This window comes from Oncorhynchus clarkii, chromosome 4, assembly GCF_045791955.1.
Source record: "Oncorhynchus clarkii lewisi isolate Uvic-CL-2024 chromosome 4, UVic_Ocla_1.0, whole genome shotgun sequence".
Lineage (NCBI taxonomy): Eukaryota > Metazoa > Chordata > Actinopteri > Salmoniformes > Salmonidae > Oncorhynchus > Oncorhynchus clarkii.
Genome location: NC_092150.1, coordinates 5,171,087 through 5,193,738, shown reverse-complemented (window position 1 = coordinate 5,193,738; position 22,652 = coordinate 5,171,087). Strand labels below are relative to the sequence as shown.

General features: G+C 49.5%; 1 protein-coding gene across 1 annotated transcript in view; it reads right to left on the bottom strand.

The window, feature by feature from the left end:
- Nucleotides 1-22,652, bottom strand: part of LOC139407469 (synaptotagmin-7-like) — a 120,499-nt gene that overhangs the window by 1,313 nt on the left and 96,534 nt on the right. Inside the window, exons 4-7 of the mRNA XM_071151264.1 lie at nt 21,025-21,144; nt 20,757-20,904; nt 9,637-9,809; nt 9,139-9,253 (exon numbers count right to left, since the gene is read on the bottom strand). Of these exons, the coding sequence (XP_071007365.1) occupies nt 9,139-9,253; nt 9,637-9,809; nt 20,757-20,904; nt 21,025-21,144 (556 nt within the window). The remainder of the gene's footprint in view (nt 1-9,138; nt 9,254-9,636; nt 9,810-20,756; nt 20,905-21,024; nt 21,145-22,652) is intronic.

The window sequence follows — 22,652 nt, the reverse complement described above, 5'->3', positions numbered from 1 at the left end:
GGAGGAGGAGGAGGAGGAAGAATAGGAGGAGGAGGAGGAGGAGGAGGAATAGGAAGAATAGTAGGAGGGGGAGGAGGAGGAGGAGGAAGAAGAGGAAAAAGAGGAGGAGGAGGAGGAGGAGGAGGAAGAAGAGGAGGAGGAGGAAGAAGAGGAGGAGAAGGAGGAGGAGGAAGAAGAATAGGAGGGAGGAGGAAGAAGAGGAGGAGGAGGAGGAGGAGGAAGAAGAGGAGGAGGAGGAGGAGAGGAAGAGGAGAAGGAGGAGGAGGAGGAAGAAGAATAGGAGGGAGGAGGAAGAAGAGGAGGAGGAGGAGGAGGAGGAAGAAGAGGAGGAGGAGGAGGAGGAGGAGGAGGAGAGGAAGAGGAGAATGAATAATAGGAAGAGGGGTGGAGGAGGAGGAGTAGGAGGAAGAAGAGGAGGAAGAAGAGGAGGAGGAGGAAGAAGAATAGGAGGGAGGAGGAAGAAGAGGAGGAGGAGGAGGAGGAGGAGGAGAGGAAGAATAGGAAGAGGGGTGGAGGAGGAGGAGGAGGAAGAAGAGGAGGAAGGGTGGAGGAGGAGTAGGAGGAAGAAGAGGAGGAGGAGGAAGAAGAGGAGGAGGAGGAGGAATAGGAGGAGGAGGAGGACGAGGAGGAGGAGGAAGAAGATGAGGAGGAGGAAGAATAGGAGGAGGGGTGGAGGAGGAGGAGGAAGAAGAGGAGGAGGAGGAAGAAGAGGAGGAAGAATAGGAGGAGGGGTGGAGGAGGAGGAGGAGGAAGAAGAGAAGGAGGAAGAAGAGGAGGAGGGGTGGAGGAGGAGTAGGAGGAAGAAGAGGAGGAGGAAGAAGAGGATGAGGAGGAGGAGGGGGAGGAGGAAGAATAGGAGGAGGAGGACGAGGAGGAGGAGGAAGAAGAGGAGGAGGAGGAAGAATAGGAGGAGGTGGAGGAGGAGCAAGAGGAGGAGGAAGAAGAGGAGGAGGAGGAAGAATAGGAGGAGGTGGAGGAGGAGGAGGAGTAAGAGGAAGAGGAGGTAGAGGTAGAGGAGGAGGAGGAAGAAAAGGAGGAGGTGGTGGAGGAGGAAGAGGAGGAGGAAGAGGAGGAAGAAGAGTAGGATATGGAGGAGGAGATGGAGAAGAGGAGGAGGAAAGAGAAGAGGAGGAGGTGGAGGAAGAGGAGGAGGAAGAGAAGGAAGAGAAGGAGGAAGAGTAGAAGGAAGAGGAGGAAAAGAAGGAGGAAGAGAAGGGGGAGGAGGAGGAGAGAAGTAGAATGCAACAGGTTAGGACACACACGGAGACAATATCAAAGGAATATCGAATCTACTGATTCTGGTAGAGCAGGGATGTCAATCTACTGATTCTGGTAGAGCAGGGGTGTTAATCTACTGATTCTGATAGAGCAGGGGTGTCAATCTACTGATTCTGGTAGAGCAGGGGTGTTAATCTACTGATTCTGATAGAGCAGGGGTGTCAATCTACTGATTCTGGTAGAGCAGGGGTGTCAATCTACGGATTCTGGTAGAGCAGGGGTGTTAATCTACTGATTCTGATAGAGCAGGGGTGTCAATCTACTGATTCTGGTAGAGCAGGGGTGTCAATCTACTGATTCTAATGGAGCAGGGGTGTCAATCTACGGATTCTGGTAGAGCAGGGGTGTCAATCTACTGATTCTGGTAGAGCAGGGGTGTCAATCTACGGATTCTGGTAGAGCAGGGGTATCAATCTACTGATTCTGATAGAGCAGGGGTGTCAATCTACTGATTCTGGTAGAGCAGGGGTGTCAATCTACTGATTCTAATGGAGCAGGGGTGTCAATCTACGGATTCTGGTAGAGCAGGGGTGTCAATCTACTGATTCTGGTAGAGCAGGGGTGTTAATCTACTGATTCTGATAGAGCAGGGGTGTCAATCTACGGATTCTGGTAGAGCAGGGGTGTCAATCTACTGATTCTGGTAGAGCAGGGGTGTTAATCTACTGATTCTGATAGAGCAGGGGTGTCAATCTACGGATTCTGGTAGAGCAGGGGTGTCAATCTACTGATTCTGATAGAGCAGGGGTGTCAATCTACTGATTCTAATGGAGCAGGGGTGTCAATCTACTGATTCTGGTAGAGCAGGGGTGTTAATCTACTGATTCTGATAGAGCAGGGGTGTCAATCTACGGATTCTGGTAGAGCAGGGGTGTCAATCTACTGATTCTGATAGAGCAGGGGTGTCAATCTACTGATTCTAATGGAGCAGGGGTGTCAATCTACTGATTCTGGTAGAGCAGGGGTGTCAATCTACGGATTCTGGTAGAGCAGGGGTGTCAATCTACTGATTCTGATAGAGCAGGGGTGTCAATCTACTGATTCTGATAGAGCAGGGGTGTCAATCTACTGATTCTAATGGAGCAGGGGTGTCAATCTACTGATTCTGGTAGAGCAGGGGTGTCAATCTACGGATTCTGGTAGAGCAGGGGTGTCAATCTACTGATTCTGATAGAGCAGGGGTGTCAATCTACTGATTCTAATGGAGCAGGGGTGTCAATCTACTGATTCTGGTAGAGCAGGGGTGTCAATCTACTGATTCTGATAGAGCAGGGGTGTCAATCTACTGATTCTGATAGAGCAGGGGTGTCAATCTACTGATTCTGATAGAGCAGGGGTGTTAATCTACTGATTCTGATAGAGCAGGGGTGTCAATCTACTGATTCTGGTAGAGCAGGGGTGTCAATCTACGGACTCTGGTAGAGCAGGGGTGTTAATCTACTGATTCTGATAGAGCAGGGGTGTCAATCTACTGATTCTGGTAGAGCAGGGGTGTCAATCTACTGATTCTAATGGAGCAGGGGTGTCAATCTACGGATTCTGGTAGAGCAGGGGTGTCAATCTACTGATTCTGGTAGAGCAGGGGTGTCAATCTACGGATTCTGGTAGAGCAGGGGTATCAATCTACTGATTCTGATAGAGCAGGGGTGTCAATCTACTGATTCTGGTAGAGCAGGGGTGTCAATCTACTGATTCTAATGGAGCAGGGGTGTCAATCTACGGATTCTGGTAGAGCAGGGGTGTCAATCTACTGATTCTGGTAGAGCAGGGGTGTTAATCTACTGATTCTGATAGAGCAGGGGTGTCAATCTACGGATTCTGGTAGAGCAGGGGTGTTAATCTACTGATTCTGATAGAGCAGGGGTGTCAATCTACGGATTCTGGTAGAGCAGGGGTGTCAATCTACTGATTCTGATAGAGCAGGGGTGTCAATCTACTGATTCTAATGGAGCAGGGGTGTCAATCTACTGATTCTGGTAGAGCAGGGGTGTTAATCTACTGATTCTGATAGAGCAGGGGTGTCAATCTACGGATTCTGGTAGAGCAGGGGTGTCAATCTACTGATTCTGGTAGAGCAGGGGTGTTAATCTACTGATTCTGATAGAGCAGGGGTGTCAATCTACGGATTCTGGTAGAGCAGGGGTGTCAATCTACTGATTCTGGTAGAGCAGGGGTGTTAATCTACTGATTCTGATAGAGCAGGGGTGTCAATCTACGGATTCTGGTAGAGCAGGGGTGTCAATCTACTGATTCTGATAGAGCAGGGGTGTCAATCTACTGATTCTAATGGAGCAGGGGTGTCAATCTACTGATTCTGGTAGAGCAGGGGTGTTAATCTACTGATTCTGATAGAGCAGGGGTGTCAATCTACGGATTCTGGTAGAGCAGGGGTGTCAATCTACTGATTCTGATAGAGCAGGGGTGTCAATCTACTGATTCTAATGGAGCAGGGGTGTCAATCTACTGATTCTGGTAGAGCAGGGGTGTCAATCTACGGATTCTGGTAGAGCAGGGGTGTCAATCTACTGATTCTGATAGAGCAGGGGTGTCAATCTACTGATTCTGATAGAGCAGGGGTGTCAATCTACTGATTCTAATGGAGCAGGGGTGTCAATCTACTGATTCTGGTAGAGCAGGGGTGTCAATCTACGGATTCTGGTAGAGCAGGGGTGTCAATCTACTGATTCTGATAGAGCAGGGGTGTCAATCTACTGATTCTAATGGAGCAGGGGTGTCAATCTACTGATTCTGGTAGAGCAGGGGTGTCAATCTACTGATTCTGATAGAGCAGGGGTGTTAATCTACTGATTCTGATAGAGCAGGGGTGTCAATCTACGGATTCTGGTAGAGCAGGGGTGTCAATCTACTGATTCTGATAGAGCAGGGGCGTCAATCTACTGATTCTAATGGAGCAGGGGTGTCAATCTACTGATTCTGGTAGAGCAGGGGTGTCAATCTACTGATTCTGATAGAGCAGGGGTGTCAATCTACTGATTCTGATAGAGCAGGGGTGTCAATCTACTGATTCTGATAGAGCAGGGGTGTCAATCTACTGATTCTGATAGAGCAGGGGTGTCAATCTACTGATTCTAATGGAGCAGGGGTTTCAATCTACTGATTCTGGTAGAGCAGGGGTGTTAATCTACTGATTCTGATAGAGCAGGGGTGTCAATCTACGGATTCTGGTAGAGCAGGGGTGTCAATCTACTGATTCTGGTAGAGCAGGGGTGTTAATCTACTGATTCTGATAGAGCAGGGGTGTCAATCTACTGATTCTGATAGAGCAGGGGTGTCAATCTACTGATTCTAATGGAGCAGGGGTGTCAATCTACTGATTCTGGTAGAGCAGGGGTGTTAATCTACTGATTCTGATAGAGCAGGGGTGTCAATCTACGGATTCTGGTAGAGCAGGGGTGTCAATCTACTGATTCTGGTAGAGCAGGGGTGTTAATCTACTGATTCTGATAGAGCAGGGGTGTCAATCTACGGATTCTGGTAGAGCAGGGGTGTCAATCTACTGATTCTGATAGAGCAGGGGTGTCAATCTACTGATTCTGATAGAGCAGGGGTGTCAATCTACTGATTCTAATGGAGCAGGGGTGTCAATCTACTGATTCTGGTAGAGCAGGGGTGTCAATCTACGGATTCTGGTAGAGCAGGGGTGTCAATCTACTGATTCTGATAGAGCAGGGGTGTCAATCTACTGATTCTAATGGAGCAGGGGTGTCAATCTACTGATTCTGGTAGAGCAGGGGTGTCAATCTACTGATTCTGATAGAGCAGGGGTGTTAATCTACTGATTCTGATAGAGCAGGGGTGTCAATCTACGGATTCAGGTAGAGCAGGGGTGTCAATCTACTGATTCTGATAGAGCAGGGGCGTCAATCTACTGATTCTAATGGAGCAGGGGTGTCAATCTACTGATTCTGGTAGAGCAGGGGTGTCAATCTACTGATTCTGATAGAGCAGGGGTGTCAATCTACTGATTCTGATAGAGCAGGGGTGTCAATCTACTGATTCTGATAGAGCAGGGGTGTCAATCTACTGATTCTGATAGAGCAGGGGTGTCAATCTACTGATTCTAATGGAGCAGGGGTGTCAATATACTGATTCTGGTAGAGCAGGGGTGTTAATCTACTGATTCTGATAGAGCAGGGGTGTCAATCTACGGATTCTGGTAGAGCAGGGGTGTCAATCTACTGATTCTGGTAGAGCAGGGGTGTTAATCTACTGATTCTGATAGAGCAGGGGTGTCAATCTACGGATTCTGGTAGAGCAGGGGTGTCAATCTACTGATTCTGGTAGAGCAGGGGTGTTAATCTACTGATTCTGATAGAGCAGGGGTGTCAATCTACGGATTCTGGTAGAGCAGGGGTGTCAATCTACTGATTCTGATAGAGCAGGGGTGTCAATCTACTGATTCTAATGGAGCAGGGGTGTCAATCTACTGATTCTGGTAGAGCAGGGGTGTTAATCTACTGATTCTGATAGAGCAGGGGTGTCAATCTACGGATTCTTGTAGAGCAGGGGTGTCAATCTACTGATTCTGATAGAGCAGGGGTGTCAATCTACTGATTCTAATGGAGCAGGGGTGTCAATCTACTGATTCTGGTAGAGCAGGGGTGTCAATCTACGGATTCTGGTAGAGCAGGGGTGTCAATCTACTGATTCTGATAGAGCAGGGGTGTCAATCTACTGATTCTGATAGAGCAGGGGTGTCAATCTACTGATTCTAATGGAGCAGGGGTGTCAATCTACTGATTCTGGTAGAGCAGGGGTGTCAATCTACGGATTCTGGTAGAGCAGGGGTGTCAATCTACTGATTCTGATAGAGCAGGGGTGTCAATCTACTGATTCTAATGGAGCAGGGGTGTCAATCTACTGATTCTGGTAGAGCAGGGGTGTCAATCTACTGATTCTGATAGAGCAGGGGTGTCAATCTACTGATTCTGATAGAGCAGGGGTGTCAATCTACTGATTCTGATAGAGCAGGGGTGTCAATCTACTGATTCTGATAGAGCAGGGGTGTCAATCTACTGATTCTAATGGAGCAGGGGTGTCAATCTACTGATTCTGGTAGAGCAGGGGTGTCAATCTACCCTAAACCTCAACTAAATATTTTAATCAATAATGTGGGAATTGAGCAAGTTGAGGTGACTAAACTCATTTTGACCTGGTCTTCAATAAGGTCCGGAGGTAAAATTGATTACATTTCCTCGCCTGTCAACATTAGCAAAAAAAAAAGTGTTTTTCTTTCTGGAATGTTCCGATGCTCCCCGACTGTGTAGTCTTCATGTCGGTGATTGGATCCCCTCGCAGGCTATATGCTTATCTTTATTTATTTATTTAGGGGTGGCAGGGTAGCCTAGTGGTTAGAGCGTTGGACTAGTAACCGGAAGGTTGCAAGTTCAAACCCCCGAGCTGACAAGGTACAAATCTGTCGTTCTGCCCCTGAACAAGGCAGTTAACCCACTGTTCCTAGGCTGTCACTGAAAATAAGTATTTGTTAGTAAAATTTATATTTATTTATCTTTATTATGGTCTTACAGAGAGCTATGGGTTACATTTGGTTTGATCTAGTGTCGTCGTCGTACCAACCAAACAGACCAAACAGACAAGTATTCCTGGTGCAGTAATAGTCTCTGACTAACCGTTAAATACCAGACTAAACCTGAAGGAGTGACCACAGAGACCCTATCGAAGCTAGAGACCTATTCATTCTATGGCTGTGCAGACAAAAAGATGGACAGAGCGAGAGAGAGAGAGAGAGAGAGAGAGAGAGAGACAGAGAGAGAGAGAGAGAGGGAGTTTAGCTGAAGCAGACATCAGTAGGCCAGGGGCAGTAGATTATTCTGCTAGATATAGAGCTATAGCTAGCCACAGCTGTGGCGTGATGCGTGCCTCTGTCATAGAAGGTCACCTTGCTATTGGAACTGTCTGTGTGCGTGTTTTTGTGAGTGTGTGAGTGTGTGAGTGTGTGTGTGTGTGTGAGGTGTTGTGACTCGACTAGATGACCCCTAGACTGTAACATTAAACACTCACTGTGTGGTCGCCGTGACAAATAATGAATGAAAAGAACAGCCTTAGAATCACTTATAATGGAGTCTGGTGTAGCAGTAACACTCGGGACTTATAATTGAGTCTGGTGTAGCAGTAACACTCAGGACTTATAATGGAGTCTGGTGTAGCAGTAACACTCAGGACAGCAGTAACACTCAGGACTTATAATGGAGTCTGGTGTAGCAGTAACACTCAGGACAGCAGTAACACTCAGGACTTATAATGGAGTCTGATGTAGCAGTAACACTCAGGACTTATAATGGAGTCTGGTGTAGCAGTAACACTCAGGACTTATAATGGAGTCTGGTGTAGCAGTAACACTCAGGACTTATAATGGAGTCTGGTGTAGCAGTAACACTCAGGACTTATAATGGAGTCTGGTGTAGCAGTAACACTCAGGACAGCAGTAACACTCAGGACTTATAATGGAGTCTGGTGTAACAGTAAAACCCAGGACTCCAGACCACACATGCACTCTTGGACACGGGGGGTTCTAGCCCCGGTTTGGCCGATCGACTGTGCCCATAATTTCTTTCTGTGTCTCTAAGTCTATCACCCAACCTCCGTTCTTCCACTTGTCCTATGAGAAACAGTCAGATATGGTTAGGAACAGAAAATACGTGATTAGAACTCCATAGATTCTACAGATCCCCCGAGACTTCCTGAGACTCCCCGAGACTCCCCGAGACTTCCCGAGACTCCCCGAGACTCCCCGAGACTCCCAGAGTCTTCCCGAGACTCCCCGAGACTCCCAGAGTCTTCCCGAGACTCCCAGAGACTCCGAGACTCCCAGAGACTCCCAGAGTCTTCCCGAGACTCCCAGAGACTCCCAGAGTCTTCCAGAGTCTTCCCGGGACTCCCAGAGTCTTCCCGAGACTCCCAGAGAGACCCCCGAGACTCCCAGAGTCTTCCCGAGACTCCCAGAGAGACCCCTGAGACGCCCAGAGTCTTCCCGAGACTCCCAGAGAGACCCCCGAGACTTCCTGAGACTCCCCGAGACTCCCCAAGACTCCCCGAGACTTCCCGAGACTCCCCGAGACTCCCCGAGACTCCCAGAGTCTTCCCGAGACTCCCCGAGACTCCCAGAGTCTTCCAGAGACTCCCAGAGACTCCGAGACTCCCAGAGACTCCCAGAGTCTTCCCGAGACTCCCAGAGACTCCCAGAGTCTTCCAGAGCCTCCCAGAGTCTTCCCGAGACTCCCAGAGAGACCCCCGAGACTCCCAGAGTCTTCCCGAGACTCCCAGAGAGACCCCTGAGACGCCCAGAGTCTTCCCGAGACTCCCAGAGAGACCCCCGAGACTCCCAGAGTCTTCCCGAGACTCCCAGAGACTCCCAGAGTGTTCCCGAGACTCCCAGAGTCTTCCCGAGACTCCCAGAGTCTTCCCGAGACTCCCCGAGACTCCCAGAGTCTTCCCGAGACTCCCCGAGACAAAGCCTTTGAGAAAGGGATTCAGGGGGTGATGGTGGAGGGAATGAGGGAGGGAAGGAGAGAGACCCAATGTCCATGGCTTTGAGAGGGTTATAGGGAAGGAGGGAAGGAGAGGAGACTAACCTGATGTTCCTCCTATGTCCATGGCTTTGAGAGGGTTATAGGGGAGGGAGGGAAGGAGGGAAGGAGAGGAGACTAACCTGATCTTCCTCCTATGTCCATGGCTTTGAGAGGGTTATAGGGGAGGGAGGGAAGGGGGGAAGGAGGGAAGGAGAGGAGACTAACCTGATCTTCCTCCTATGTCCATGACTTTGAGAGGGTTATAGGGGAGGGAGGGAAGGGGGGAATTAGGGAAGGAGAGAAGACTAACCTGATGTTCCTCCTATGTCCATGGCTTTGAGATTGCGTGCTTTGATGATGTTCACAGTGATGGTGTTGGCTGTTGGGTTATAGCACAGAGACACCAGCAAGTCCCCTCGCCTCCCCTGGGGAACACACACAGACAGACAGACACAGACAGACAGACAGACAGACAGACAGACAGACACAGCAGTTAGTCACTTAATGCATGCAGTGTAGACAGATCACCCTTGATCTGAGCCTATACTCACAAAGAATCTTAGTGTAGGAGTACTAAACCCAGGAACAGTTTCACATGTTAAATCATAATGACTAATAGGGGAGATACCTGATCCTAGATCAAAGTAGCAAACCTACTCTGAGACACTTAGTGAGTACGGGCCCTGGTCTGTCACAGAATACTGGACAATGATTAAACCTAGAGAAATAAGCTGTAAATAGGCCTGTTGAATGGAGAAAGACTGTCCAGTCTGACAACGTGGATTGTTGGGTAAAGTTGACTACTTACCGCTCCATCCATGCAGGGTTTGAGCTCCTTCCAGAAGGTCTGCATGTGTCCCAGGTCACTGAGCTTGTTGAGAGGGATGGATACCTCCCCGATGGGGTCGTTACGACTGAATCGGTCAAAGTCCAACACCTGCAGGTACAGAGTCCTCTCCCTCACCTTCTCATACGGGAAACCTGAGGAGGAGAGAGAAACAGGCAGAAACAGAGAGAAGGAGAAACAGCGACAGTGAGAGATATAGATAGAAAACCGTTGTGTGAAAACAGTCACACTTGGGAAAGAGGTCTTTTGAACTCAATAGGACTTCCTGGTTAAATAAAAGACTGACATATATCCTCAACAAGAAGCTGAGCGAATCAAATTAAATTGTTCTGGTCGTGTACACAGTTAGCAGGTGTTACGGTGGATGCAGTAAGATGCGTGTGTTACTAGTTCCTGTCAATCAATACAGGAAATGACAAACAAGCGCGGGAATAATCAAAAAATGATTAACTTATTTTAAAAAATGTAGCACAGCAAGCAGTAGATATATTAACAGTATTAAAGTGACCAGTGTTCAGTGACTATGTATACAGGGCAGCAGTCTCTAAGGTGCAGGGTTGAGTACCAGGTGGTAGCCGTCTAGTAACAGTCTCTAAGGGGTAGAGTACCGGGTGGTAGGAGGCTAGTAACAGTATCTAAGGTTCAGGGTGGTAGGAGGCTAGTAACAGTATCTAAGGTTCAGGGTGGTAGGAGGGTAGTAACAGTGACTAAGGTTCAGGGTGGTAGGATGCTAGTAACAGTGACTAAGGTGCAGGGTGGTAGCAGGCTAGTAACAGTGACTAAGGTTCAGGGTAGAGTACCAGGTGGTAGCAGGCTAGTAACAGTCTCTAAGGGGTAGGGTACCGGGTGGTAGCAGGCTAGTAACAGTCTCTAAGGGGTAGAGTACCGGGTGGTAGGATGCTAGTAACAGTGACTAAGGTTCAGGGTAGAGTACCGGGTGGTAGGATGCTAGTAACAGTGACTAAGGTTCAGGGTAGAGTACCGGGTGGTAGGAGGCTAGTAACAGTGACTAAGGTTCAGGGTGGTAGGATGCTAGTAACAGTGACTAAGGTGCAGGGTAGAGTACCGGGTGGAAGGAGGCTAGTAACAGTGACAAAGGTTCAGGGTGGTAGGATGCTAGTAACAGTGACAAAGGTTCAGGGTGGTAGGAGGCTAGTAACAGTGACTAAGGTGTAGGGTAGAGTACCGGGTGGTAGGAGGCTAGTAACAGTGACTAAGGTGCAGGGCAGAGTACCGGGTGGTAGGAGGCTAGTAACAGTGACTAAGGTTCAGGGTAGAGTACCGGGTGGTAGGAGGCTAGTAACAGTGACTAAGGTTCAGGGTGGTAGGATGCTAGTAGCAGTGACTAAGGTTCAGGGTGGTAGGATGCTAGTAACAGTGACTAAGGTGCAGGGCGGTAGGAGGCTAGTAACAGTGACTAAGGTGCAGGGTGGTAGCAGGCTAGTAAAAGTGACTAAGGTTCAGGGTAGAGTACCGGGTAGTAGGAGGCTAGTAACAGTGACTAAGGTGCAGGGTGGTAGCAGGCTAGTAACAGTGACTAAGGTTCAGGGTAGAGTACCGGGTGGAAGGAGGCTAGTAACAGTGACTAAGGTTCAGGGTAGAGTACCGGGTGGAAGGAGGCTAGTAACAGTGACTAAGGTTCAGGGCAGAGTACCGGGTGGTAGGAGGCTAGTAACAGTGACTAAGGTGCAGGGTAGAGTACCGGGTGGTAGGAGGCTAGTAACAGTGACTAAGGTTCAGGGTAGAGTACCGGGTGGTAGGAGGCTAGTAACAGTGACTAAGGTACAGGGCAGAGTACCGGGTGGTAGGAGGCTAGTAACAGTGACTAAGGTTCAGGGTAGAGTACCGGGTGGTAGGAGGCTAGTAACAGTGACTAAGGTGCAGGGCAGAGTACCGGGTGGTAGGAGGCTAGTAACAGTGACTAAGGTGCAGGGCAGAGTACCGGGTGGTAGGAGGCTAGTAACAGTGACTAAGGTGCAGGGCAGAGTACCGGGTGGTAGGAGGCTAGTAACAGTGATATAAGGTGCAGGGCAGAGTACCGGGTGGTAGGAGGCTAGTAACAGTGACTAAGGTGCAGGGTAGAGTACCGGGTGGTAGGAGGCTAGTAACAGTGACTAAGGTGCAGGGTAGAGTACCGGGTGGTAGGAGGCTAGTAACAGTGACTAAGGTTCAGGGTGGTAGGATGCTAGTAACAGTGACTAAGGTGCAGGGCAGAGTACCGGGTGGTAGGAGGCTAGTAACAGTGACTAAGGTTCAGGGTAGAGTACCGGGTGGTAGGAGGCTAGTAACAGTGACTAAGGTTCAGGGCAGAGTACCGGGTGGTAGGAGGCTAGTAACAGTGACTAAGGTTCAGGGTAGAGTACCGGGTGGTAGGAGGCTAGTAACAGTGACTAAGGTGCAGGGTACAGTACCGGGTGGAAGGAGGCTAGTAACAGTGACTAAGGTGCAGGGTAGAGTACCGGGTGGAAGGAGGCTAGTAACAGTGACTAAGGTTCAGGGTGGTAGGATGCTAGTAACAGTGACTAAGGTTCAGGGTGGTAGGAGGCTAGTAACAGTGACTAAGGTGCAGGGTAGAGTACCGGGTGGTAGGAGGCTAGTAACAGTGACTAAGGTGCAGGGTAGAGTACCGGGTGGAAGGAGGCTAGTAACAGTGACTAAGGTTCAGGGTGGTAGGATGCTAGTAACAGTGACTAAGGTTCAGGGTGGTAGGAGGCTAGTAACAGTGACTAAGGTTCAGGGCAGGATACCGGGTGGTAGGAGGCTAGTAACAGTGACTAAGGTGCAGGGTAGAGTACCGGGTGGAAGGAGGCTAGTAACAGTGACTAAGGTTCAGGGTGGTAGGAGGCTAGTAACAGTGACTAAGGTTCAGGGTACAGTACCGGGTGGTAGGATGCTAGTAACAGTGATTAAGGTGCAGGGCAGAGTACCGGGTGGAAGGAGGCTAGTAACAGTGACTAAGGTTCAGGGTACAGTACCGGGTGGTAGGAGGCTAGTAACAGTGACTAAGGTGCAGGGTGGTAGGAGGCTAGTAACAGTGACTAAGGTTCAGGGTAGAGTACCGGGTGGTAGGAGGCTAGTAACAGTGACTAAGGTTCAGGGCAGAGTACCGGGTGGTAGGAGGCTAGTGACAGTGACTAAGGTTCAGGGTAGAGTACCGGGTGGTAGGAGGCTAGTAACAGTGACTAAGGTTCAGGGTAGAGTACCGGGTGGTAGGAGGCTAGTAACAGTGACTAAGGTTCAGGGCAGAGTACCGGGTGGTAGGAGGCTAGTAACAGTGACTAAGGTGCAGGGTGGTAGGAGGGTAGTAACAGTGACTAAGGTTCAGGGCAGAGTACCGGGTGGTAGGAGGCTAGTAACAGTGACTAAGGTGCAGGGTGGTAGGAGGGTAGTAACAGTGACTAAGGTTCAGGGCAGAGTACCGGGTGGTAGGAGGCTAGTAACAGTGACTAAGGTGCAGGGTGGTAGGAGGGTAGTAACAGTGACTAAGGTTCAGGGCAGAGTACCGGGTGGTAGGAGGCTAGTAACAGTGACTAAGGTTCAGGGTAGAGTACCGGGTGGTAGGAGGCTAGTAACAGTGACTACGGTTCAGGGTGGTAGGAGGGTAGTAACAGTGACTAAGGTTCAGGGTGGTAGGAGGGTAGTAACAGTGACTAAGGTTCAGGGTGGTAGGAGGGTAGTAACAGTGACTAAGGTTCAGGGTAGAGTACCGGGTGGTAGGAGGCTAGTAACAGTGACTAAGGTTCAGGGTAGAGTACCGGGTGGTAGGAGGCTAGTAACAGTGACTAAGGTTCAGGGTAGAGTACCGGGTGGTAGGAGGCTAGTAACAGTGACTAAGGTTCAGGGTACAGTACCGGGTGGTAGGAGGCTAGTAACAGTGACTAAGGTTCAGGGTAGAGTACCGGGTGGTAGGAGGGTAGTAACAGTGGGTGTGTCCCAACACTTCCGTCTTAAACTGTAGGCCGTTGAGCATGCAAAACGTTTAATAGTATGCAACATTTCAATAATCGAGTATTTTGATTAAATTACAGGATGTCATACTAATTGTCAGCGTTGTTTTTAGTATTACTTTTTTTATTTTAGTCTAACTTGGTAAATATTTTATTTTTCTTGAACTGCACTGTTGGTTAAGGGCTTGTAAAGTAAAGCATTTCACGGTGAAGTCTACACTTGTTGTATTTGGCGCATGTGACAAATACATTTTGATTTGATTTGATTTGACAACAGCTGATCAATTAGACATGGGGATGTGAAAAAAGTGAGGAAACAACACAATTTTGAAAATTGCCAGTATGGCTATTCGGACATGGCCACTGACTAAGGGGCAGCAGAGGGCAGGGTACTGGGCAGAAGTATTCTAGTGGTGGCTGTTTAACTCCTGATGGAATGGGCATATAAGCTGTTTATCAGTCTCTCTGTCCCAGCTTTGATGCTGCTAGATGGTAGCAGGGTAAACAGTGGGGTGAACAGCCGTGGCTCGGGTGGCTGAGGTCCTTGATGGTCTTCTTGGCCTTCCTGTGACACTGGATGCTTTCGGTGTCCTGGCTGTCAGTCAGTCAATGTGCCCCTATGCTGCATTGGGCTGACCGCACCACCCTCTGGAGAGCCCTGCGGTTGCAGGAGGTGCAATTGCCGTCCCAGGCAGTGATACAGCCTGACTGGATGCTCTCAATGGTGAATCTGTAGCAGTTGGTGAGGGATTTAGGGGTCAAGCAAAATTTCTTCAGACTCCTTTCTTCAGCACACTGTCGGTGTGCATTTCCGGTCTTCAGTGATGTGGGACTTGAAGCTTTTGACCCACTCCACTGCGGCCCTGTTGATATGGGATGGGGGCGTCCTGAAGTCCACGATCAGGTACTTCGTTTTGTTTACGTTGAGAGGGAGGTTATTTTCCTGGCACCACTCTGCCAAGGCACTCACCTCCTCCCTGTGGGCTGTTTTGTCGTTGTTGGTAATCAGGTCTACCACTGTTGTGTTGTTAGCAAACTTGATGATTGAGTTTGAGACGTGTGTGGCCACACAGTCATGGGTGAACTGGGAGTAGAGGAGGGGTGCTGTTGGGGCGGTAAGCAGATTGTAGTGGGTATAGGGTTTAAGGTGGAGGCAATATGGTCCTTAACTAGCCTCTCAAAGCACTTCATGATGACAGAAGTGAGTGCTACGGGGCGATAGTTATTTAGTTCAGTTACCTTAGCTTTCTTGGATGCAGGAATGATGGTGGACATCTTGAAGCAAGTGGAGACAACAGACTGGGATAGGGAATGATTGAATATGTCCATAAACACTCCAGCCAGCTGGTGTACTCATGCTCTGAGGACAGGGCTTGGGATGCCAGTCTGGGCTGGTAGCCTTGCAAGGGTTAACACGCTTATATGTCTTACTCACATTGGCCACGGAGATCGGGAGCACACAGTCCTTAGGAACGGCGGAGACACGCCGGCAGCTCAGTGTTGTTTTCCTCGAAGCCAGCAAAGAAGGTGTTTAGCTTGTCCGGGAGCAAGGCATCGGTGTCCGCGAGGTGGCTGGCTTCCCTTTATAACATGTGATTGTCTGGAGTCCCTGCCCACATACATCTCATGTCTGAGCTGTTGAATTGCAACTTCAGTTTGTCTCTGTACTAATGTTTTTGCTTCTTTGATTGCCTTACGGAGGTCACAGCTGGTCTGTCTGTACACGTCCACGTTCCAAGTCACCTTGCCGTGGTTAAATGCCGTGGTTCGCACTTTTAGTTTTGCGTGAATGCTGCCATCAATCCATGGTTTGGATAAATTCTAATCACAGTAGGAACAACATCCTCTATGCACTTCCTGATGAACTCAGACCAATGTTGAACAGTCCTTACCAACCACAGGAGCTTCCTGCTTAAGTTTCTGCCTATAGGCAGGGAGGAGCAGGTTGGAGGCCTGGTCAGATTTCCCGAAGGAAGGCAGGTGAGGGCCTTGTAGCCATGCTACCTATCTCTTACCTATCTCCCCATGATTTGGTCCTGCCGTACATACCTACGCATGCGCTACGGTCACAAGACACAGGCCTCCTTACTGTCCCTAGAATTTATAAGCAAACAGCTGGAGGCAGGGGTTTCTCCTATAGAGCTACATTTTTATGGAATGGTCTGCCTATTCATGTGAGAGACGCAGACTCAGTCTCAACCTTTAAGTCCTTACTGAAGACTCATCTCTTCAGTAGGTCCTATGATTGAGTGTAGTCTGGCCCAGGGGTGCGAAGGTGAACGGCAAGGTACTGGAGCGATGAACCACCCTTGCTGTCTCTACCTGTCCGGCTCCCCTCTCTCCACTGGGATTCTCTGCCTCTGACCCTATTATGGGGACTGAGTCACTGGCTTACTAGTGCTCTTCCATGACATCCCTGGGAGGGGTGCGTCACTTGAGTGTGTTGAGTCACTGTCGTGATCTTCCTGTCCAGTTTGCGCCGCCTCGGGATCGTGCGGTGGAGGAGATCTCCGTAGACTATACCCAGCCTTGTCTCAGGGTAGTAAGTTGATGGTCTGTTTATATCCCTCTAGTGGTGTGGGGGCTGTGCTTTCGCAAAATTGGTGGGGTCATATTCTGCATGGCTGGCCCTGTCCGGGGTTATCGTCGGACGGAGCCACAGTGTCTCCCGCCCCCTCCGTCTTAGCCTCCACTATCCATGATGCAATAGTCTATGTGCCAGGGGTTAGGGTCAGTCTGTTATATCTGGTGTAATTCTCCTGTCTTATCTGGTGTCCTGTGTGAATTTAAGTATGCTCCCTCTAATTCTCTCTCCCTCCCCTCTCGGAGAACCTGAGCCCGAGGACCATGCTTCAGGACAACCTGGCCTGATGACTCCTGGCTGTCCCCAGTGCACTTGGTCGTTCTGCTACTCCAGTTTCAACTGTTCTGCCTGCGACTATGGAAACCTGTACACCGGACGGGTTACCTTGTCCCGGACCTGTTTTCAACTCTCTCTCTCTCTTTCTACCTCACATGCTGTCTCGACTTCTGAATGCTTGGCTATGAAAAGCCAACTGACATTTTCTCCTGCAGCTGCTGACCTGCGATTATTATTTGACCCTGCTGATTTTCTATGAACGTTTGAAGAAGAACGATCTGGTCTTAATGGCCATGTACTCTTATAATCTCCACCCGGCACAGCCAGAAGAGGACTGGCCACCCCTCAGAGCCTGGTTCCTCTCTAGGTTCCTACCTTTCCAGGGAGTTTTTCCAAGCCACCGTGCTTCTAAATCTGCATTGCTTGCTGTTTTCTTTTGGGAGCACTTTCCTCCGATCTTCTTTATTAAAGCCCTCAGATTCAATATATGCAGCCTCAGGATATGCGTTTCCAATTTGAACAAAGTCCCGTGTAGTTCTTTGAGAGCCGTCACAGTGTCTGCATGTGAGGGAGTGAATATAACCAAAGACAATAATCCCGAGAGGTAATGCGGTTGGAATTCAATGATATTCCAGACGGGAATATACGCTACCACTATCACACCCTGAGTATACTCATGTATACAGTGCCTTCAGAAAGTATTCATACCCTTTGACTTTTTCCACATTTTGTTAGTTACAGCCTTATTCTAAGTTATTCTAAGAGGCACCGGATGAACCGGGCTGTGGGGGAGCACTGGAGCCCTGGTGCTTAACACTCGCGCCTCTCCATTTGGCTCAATGCCCACTTTCGCCCGGGACGGGCGGAGCGCAGGCATAGGGCGAACTGAACCATCCCAGCTCCACGGAAACACAGTACGCAGAGCCGGCGCAGGATACCCTGGGCCGAAACGGTGCACCGGAGACCAAACACGCTGAGCTGGCCCAATCCGCCCTGGCCGGATGCCCACTCTCACATAGCGCTCCGGGCTATGAGTGCGCACTGAAGACACCGTGCGTTTCACCGCATAACACGGTGCCTGACCAGTACCAAGCTGTTTCCGGAAAGCACGGGGAGTAGGCTCAGGTCTATCGCCTGACTCTGCCAATCTCCCCGTGTGCCCCCCAATTTATTTATTTTTTGGGGGGGGTGCTGCCTCTCGTGCCTGCTGCGTTGCCTTGCCTCATATCGCCGCCTCTCCATATGCCTCCAGTTCTTCTTGCGGTCGGCGATATTCCCCAGCCTGTCTCCAGGGTCCCTGTCTGTCCAGTATCCCATGTCCAGGAGTCCTGACGTCTCTGCTCCTCCATACCACGCTGCTTGGTCCGCTTGTGGTGGGTAGTTCTGTAACGCGTCTGATGAAGAATGAGGAGTGGACCAAAGCGCAGCGTGGTACGTAGTACTGCTATAGTCTACCACCATCTCATGTTCACTCTTCTTTCAAAATATGCACAAGGTTTTTTTGGGCTGCTGTACTTGAACAAACAAGAGCTTGTGTCCCTCTTCAAATAGTCCATTGGCATAACAAATGCAAAAAAAAACGTTATGTCCAGCAAGCTATTCTAGTCTAGCTTTTCCTGCATGGGACTCCAAGAGTTAAGGAGCGTTGTTTAATTTAAGGAGAGAGGCCAGCGGAGCACAGGTGTGTGGGTATTGCGCAAGAGACAGAGGCTATAAATTAGGAGATTATTATACATAACCCATCATTAATGATCTAAATATCAGGCTAATACTGCATTGCATTTATTATCTGAAAGAGGTAGGCTAGGACATCTATATATAGGCGTATATATCAATCTAGAACAGCTTTATCTATTTTGAATGATATTTGAATGGAGTTGACGGAGAGAGAGGGAAAGACTGAGAGTATGCACTGATTTAAATCAAAGATATTCGAGGGATGGGCTTATTTCAAACTCTGCCGCCGCAATTAAAAAAATTATAATCTTTACAATTAATAAAACAAGGTGACCTCTGAAAGCCAGACGAAGATGGGTAAATTAGACGTGTATTCTGTCTTTATATTATTGTAGCATAGGCTATGCTGCAGGGAATTCAGGCCTACCTGTCACAAGAAAAAAAGTTACCATGATGAGATGATAGGTCTACATGCATTGTGAATTGCCCTCCAATCTGTGATGGGCTGTCTGTCCCCACCCTGAGATGGGCTGTCTGTCCCCACCCTGAGATGGGCTGTCTGTCCCCACCCCGAGATGGGCTGTCTGTCCCCACCCTGATATGGTCTGTCTGTCCCCACCCTGAGATGGGCTGTCTCTCCCCACCCTGAGATGGGCCGTCTGTCCCCACCCTGAGATGGGCTGTCTGTCCCCACCCTGAGATGGGCTGTCTGTCCCCACCCTGATATGGTCTGTCTGTCCCCACCCTGAGATGGGCTGTCTCTCCCCACCCTGAGAAGGGCTGTCTGTCCCCACCCTGAGGAGGTCTGTCTGTCCCCACCCTGAGATGGTCTGTCTGTCCCCACCCTGAGAAGGGCTGTCTGTCCCCACCCTGAGAAGGGCTGTCTCTCCCCACCCTGAGATGGTCTGTCTGTCCCCACCCTGAGAAGGGCTGTCTGTCCCCACCCTGAGAAGGGCTGTCTGTCCCCACCCTGAGAAGGGCTGTCTGTCCCCACCCTGAGAAGGGCCGTCTGTCCCGACCCTGAGATGGGCCGTCTGTCCCCACCCTGAGAAGGGCTGTCTGTCTCCACCCTGAGAAGGGCCGCCTGTCCCCACCCCGAGATGGTCTGTCTGTCCCCACCCTGAGAAGGGCTGTTTGTCCCCACCCTGAGATGGTCTGTCTGTCCCCACCCTGAGAAGGGCTGTCTGTCCCCACCCTGAGATGGTCTGTCTGTCCCCACCCTGAGATGGTCTGTCTGTCCCCAACCCGAGATGGGCCGCCTGTCCCCAACCCGAGATGGGCCGCCTGTCCCCACCCCGAGATGGGCCGTCTGTCCCCACCCTGAGATGGGCCGTCTGTCCCCACCCTGAGATGGACCGTCTGTCCCCAACCCGAGATGGGTCGTCTGTCCCCACCCTGAGATGAGCCGTCTGTCCCCACCCTGAGATGGTCTGTCTGTCTCCACCCTGAGAAGGGCTGTCTGTCCCCACCCTGAGATGGTCTGTCTCTCCCTACCCGGAGCGTTGATGATTCATCATCAGAGGTCGTAGGGCAGCCAGATTTAGACATCTCATATCATTTAACAGTTCCATTTCACGCCATGCTGTTCATATGAATAATTTATTATAAATTACCAGTTTTCTCACAGTTATTTATCCTGGGAAAATGGAGTGGTTTTGGATGGTAAATCCCGGTAAATCTGGGTTCCTGCCGTTCAACCCTAATGGGTCCAGGTCCAGGAAGTAGAATGTCCGGGTGAATTTCAGGTGAACCGGGCTGTGGGGGAGTGTGTGGGCTGTGGACCACCAATCTCATTTCCAAAAGTTATTTTTTCGACTGTAGGTAATAGTCTTAGAAATATTCTGAGCAAATAATGTAAGAAAGGAGATAGAAAGAGGGCGACCTTGTGTAAGGTACCGTAATACAGGTATGAGAGGGGCATTGTACCGTAATACAGGTATGAGAGGGGCATTGTACCGTAATACAGGTATGAGAGGGGCATTATACCGTAATACACGTATGATTAGAGCCGTATACCGTAATACAGGTATGATTAGAGCCGTATACCATAATACAGGTATGATTAGAGCCGTATACCGTAATACAGGTATGATTAGATCCGTATACCATAATACAGGTATGATTAGAGCCGTATACCGTAATACAGGTATGATTAGAGCCTCATACCGTAATACAGGTATGATTAGAGCCGTATACCGTAATACAGGTATTAATTAGAGCATTCGCCCGTAATACAGGTATGAGAGGGGCATTATACCGTAATACAGGTATGAGAGGGGCATTATACCGTAATACAGGTATGAGAGGGGCTTTATACCGTAATACAGGTATAAGAATAGCATTCTACCGTAATACAGGAATGAGAAGAGCATTCTACCATAATACAGGTATGATAAGAGCATTCTAACATAATACAGGTATGAGAAAAGCATTCTACCATAACACAGGTGTGATTAGAGCATGTACCGTAATACAGGTATGAGAAGAGAACTGTACCGTAATACAGGTATGAGAAGAGAACTGTACCGTAATACAGGTATGAGAAGAGAACTGTACCGTAATACAGGTATGAGAAGAGCATTACAATCCCCACGTACCCTCGAACAGGAAGGTCTCGTTCCAGTGAGGGTTGAGGTTCTTCCTCTTCACCTTGGTCTCCAGCTTGTGCTTCTTGTCCGGCAGCAGGTAGAGCTTGACGAAGGGGTCAGAGGTCCCAGAGAAGTCCTTGGCAGGGAGCTCCTGGCCCTTCATAATAACAACAACATGTGTCAATTAGCAGTCGTTACTTCAAGTGACGCGTACGTACAATTTCGTAGGGGGAATTAAAACCCCACAACTCTGGCTTTGTAACCGTGTCACTGATACCTTGAGAATCTTGACGGTCAGGGTGGAGTCCTGGAAGCTGTAGCCAACCGAGAACTGGATCCGCCCCAGCTTCTCACAGATAGGACCTTCACCGTCGTCATCCTCAGAGCCCGGGGACAGCTGGGGCGTTTGGGGGGTGGCAGACGAATACAAAACAGAAGCTCAGGATGAAAATCTATACACACGCAGATGCACACACACGGACACAACACACACACAATCCTTTCACGCACACAGCTCTTTGTCGACTACAGACAGTGAGAGTGGAGGTGGTGGGGTGCCAGCCGGGTTTTGGGGCGCCTGGAGAGTGGAGGTGGTGGGGTGCCAGCCAGGGTTTTGGGGCGTCTCGTTTTATCATGGTGGGATGGCGTGTCGCAGCTGGCTGGGGGCCGCTGAGATAGATGTTTTATCATGGTGGCTGGCTGGGGGCCACTGATAGAGATGTTTTATCATGGTGGCTGGCTGGGGGCGACTGAGAGAGATGTTTTATCATGGTGGCTGGCTGGGGGCCACTGAGAGAGTGTTTTATCATGGTGGCTGCCTGGGGGCCCGCTGAGAGAGATGTTTTATCATGGTGGCTGTCTGGGGGCCACTGAGAGAGTGTTTGATCATGATGGCTGGCTGGGGGCCCGCTGAGAGAGATGTTTTATCATGGTGGCTGGCTGGGGGCCCACTGAGAGAGATACTCTGACACGAAACACTTTCATTTACTCACTAATGTCCTTAAGAGGCAGGAGGCTGAGGAGGCGCTCCGATAGCTGGCTTCAGACAGACAAGCCATTCTCTCTCTGTGTCTCTCTCTCTGTCTGTCTCCCCCCCCCTCTCTCTCTCCCTCTCTCTCTTGCAGTGCATGCTGGGAGTTTTTGGGAGTTTGAGTGTTTGATGTGGAGGGCTCTGCCCTAACTTTTTTCTTGATTCTGTCCTTGGTCTTTTCTTTCCATGTTTATTTTCTATGCTGGAGGGTTAATGCACTATATGTTTTAGCGGTATACACAGTTTTTTTTTTCAAAGTTAGGGTGGAAGATGACAGAGTTAGTTTCCTGGGGTTTGGAATGTGTGGTGTGTTCCTGAGAATGGAGTTAAGATAGAGGAGGTTCTGTTCGCGGTCGGTGAACAGGTAGGAGCTGAATTTATACATTCTGCTTCCAGAATGAACAAAGCTGTGGTTGTGTTCCTGAAAAGAGCACATTTGGTTGGTAGGCTCATTGCTAGTGGAATATTTACAAGGGGTGTGTTGGTGCCAATTTCACCTCTTTCTACCCATTCGACCAGGGTGGTAGTCGCAAATTTGCATCCGTTTATTACGGATGATCAAATCAGGAAAGAGCGGAGTCGTTTTGGTAAGTTTGCTAGTGGTTTTCGGGTCGGCAGGTCCTCAGGCAGATGCCGTTAAGCACGTTGTTTCGTTCCGGAGGCAAGTGTTCATGTTTCTGAATAACAATGAGCAACAGCTAAATGTGCACTTTAAAGTGAGGCATGGGGAGGGGCTCTACGCAGGGTTTGCCAGCACAGATAGTCTGCAGTGTTTTGAGTGTGGGGATTTGGGGCATAAGAGCTTTGTGTGCCCACATAAAGCCCGTAGACAAGGTGAGGGTACAAGTGCCAGTGGGGGAAATCGAGGTCAAAGT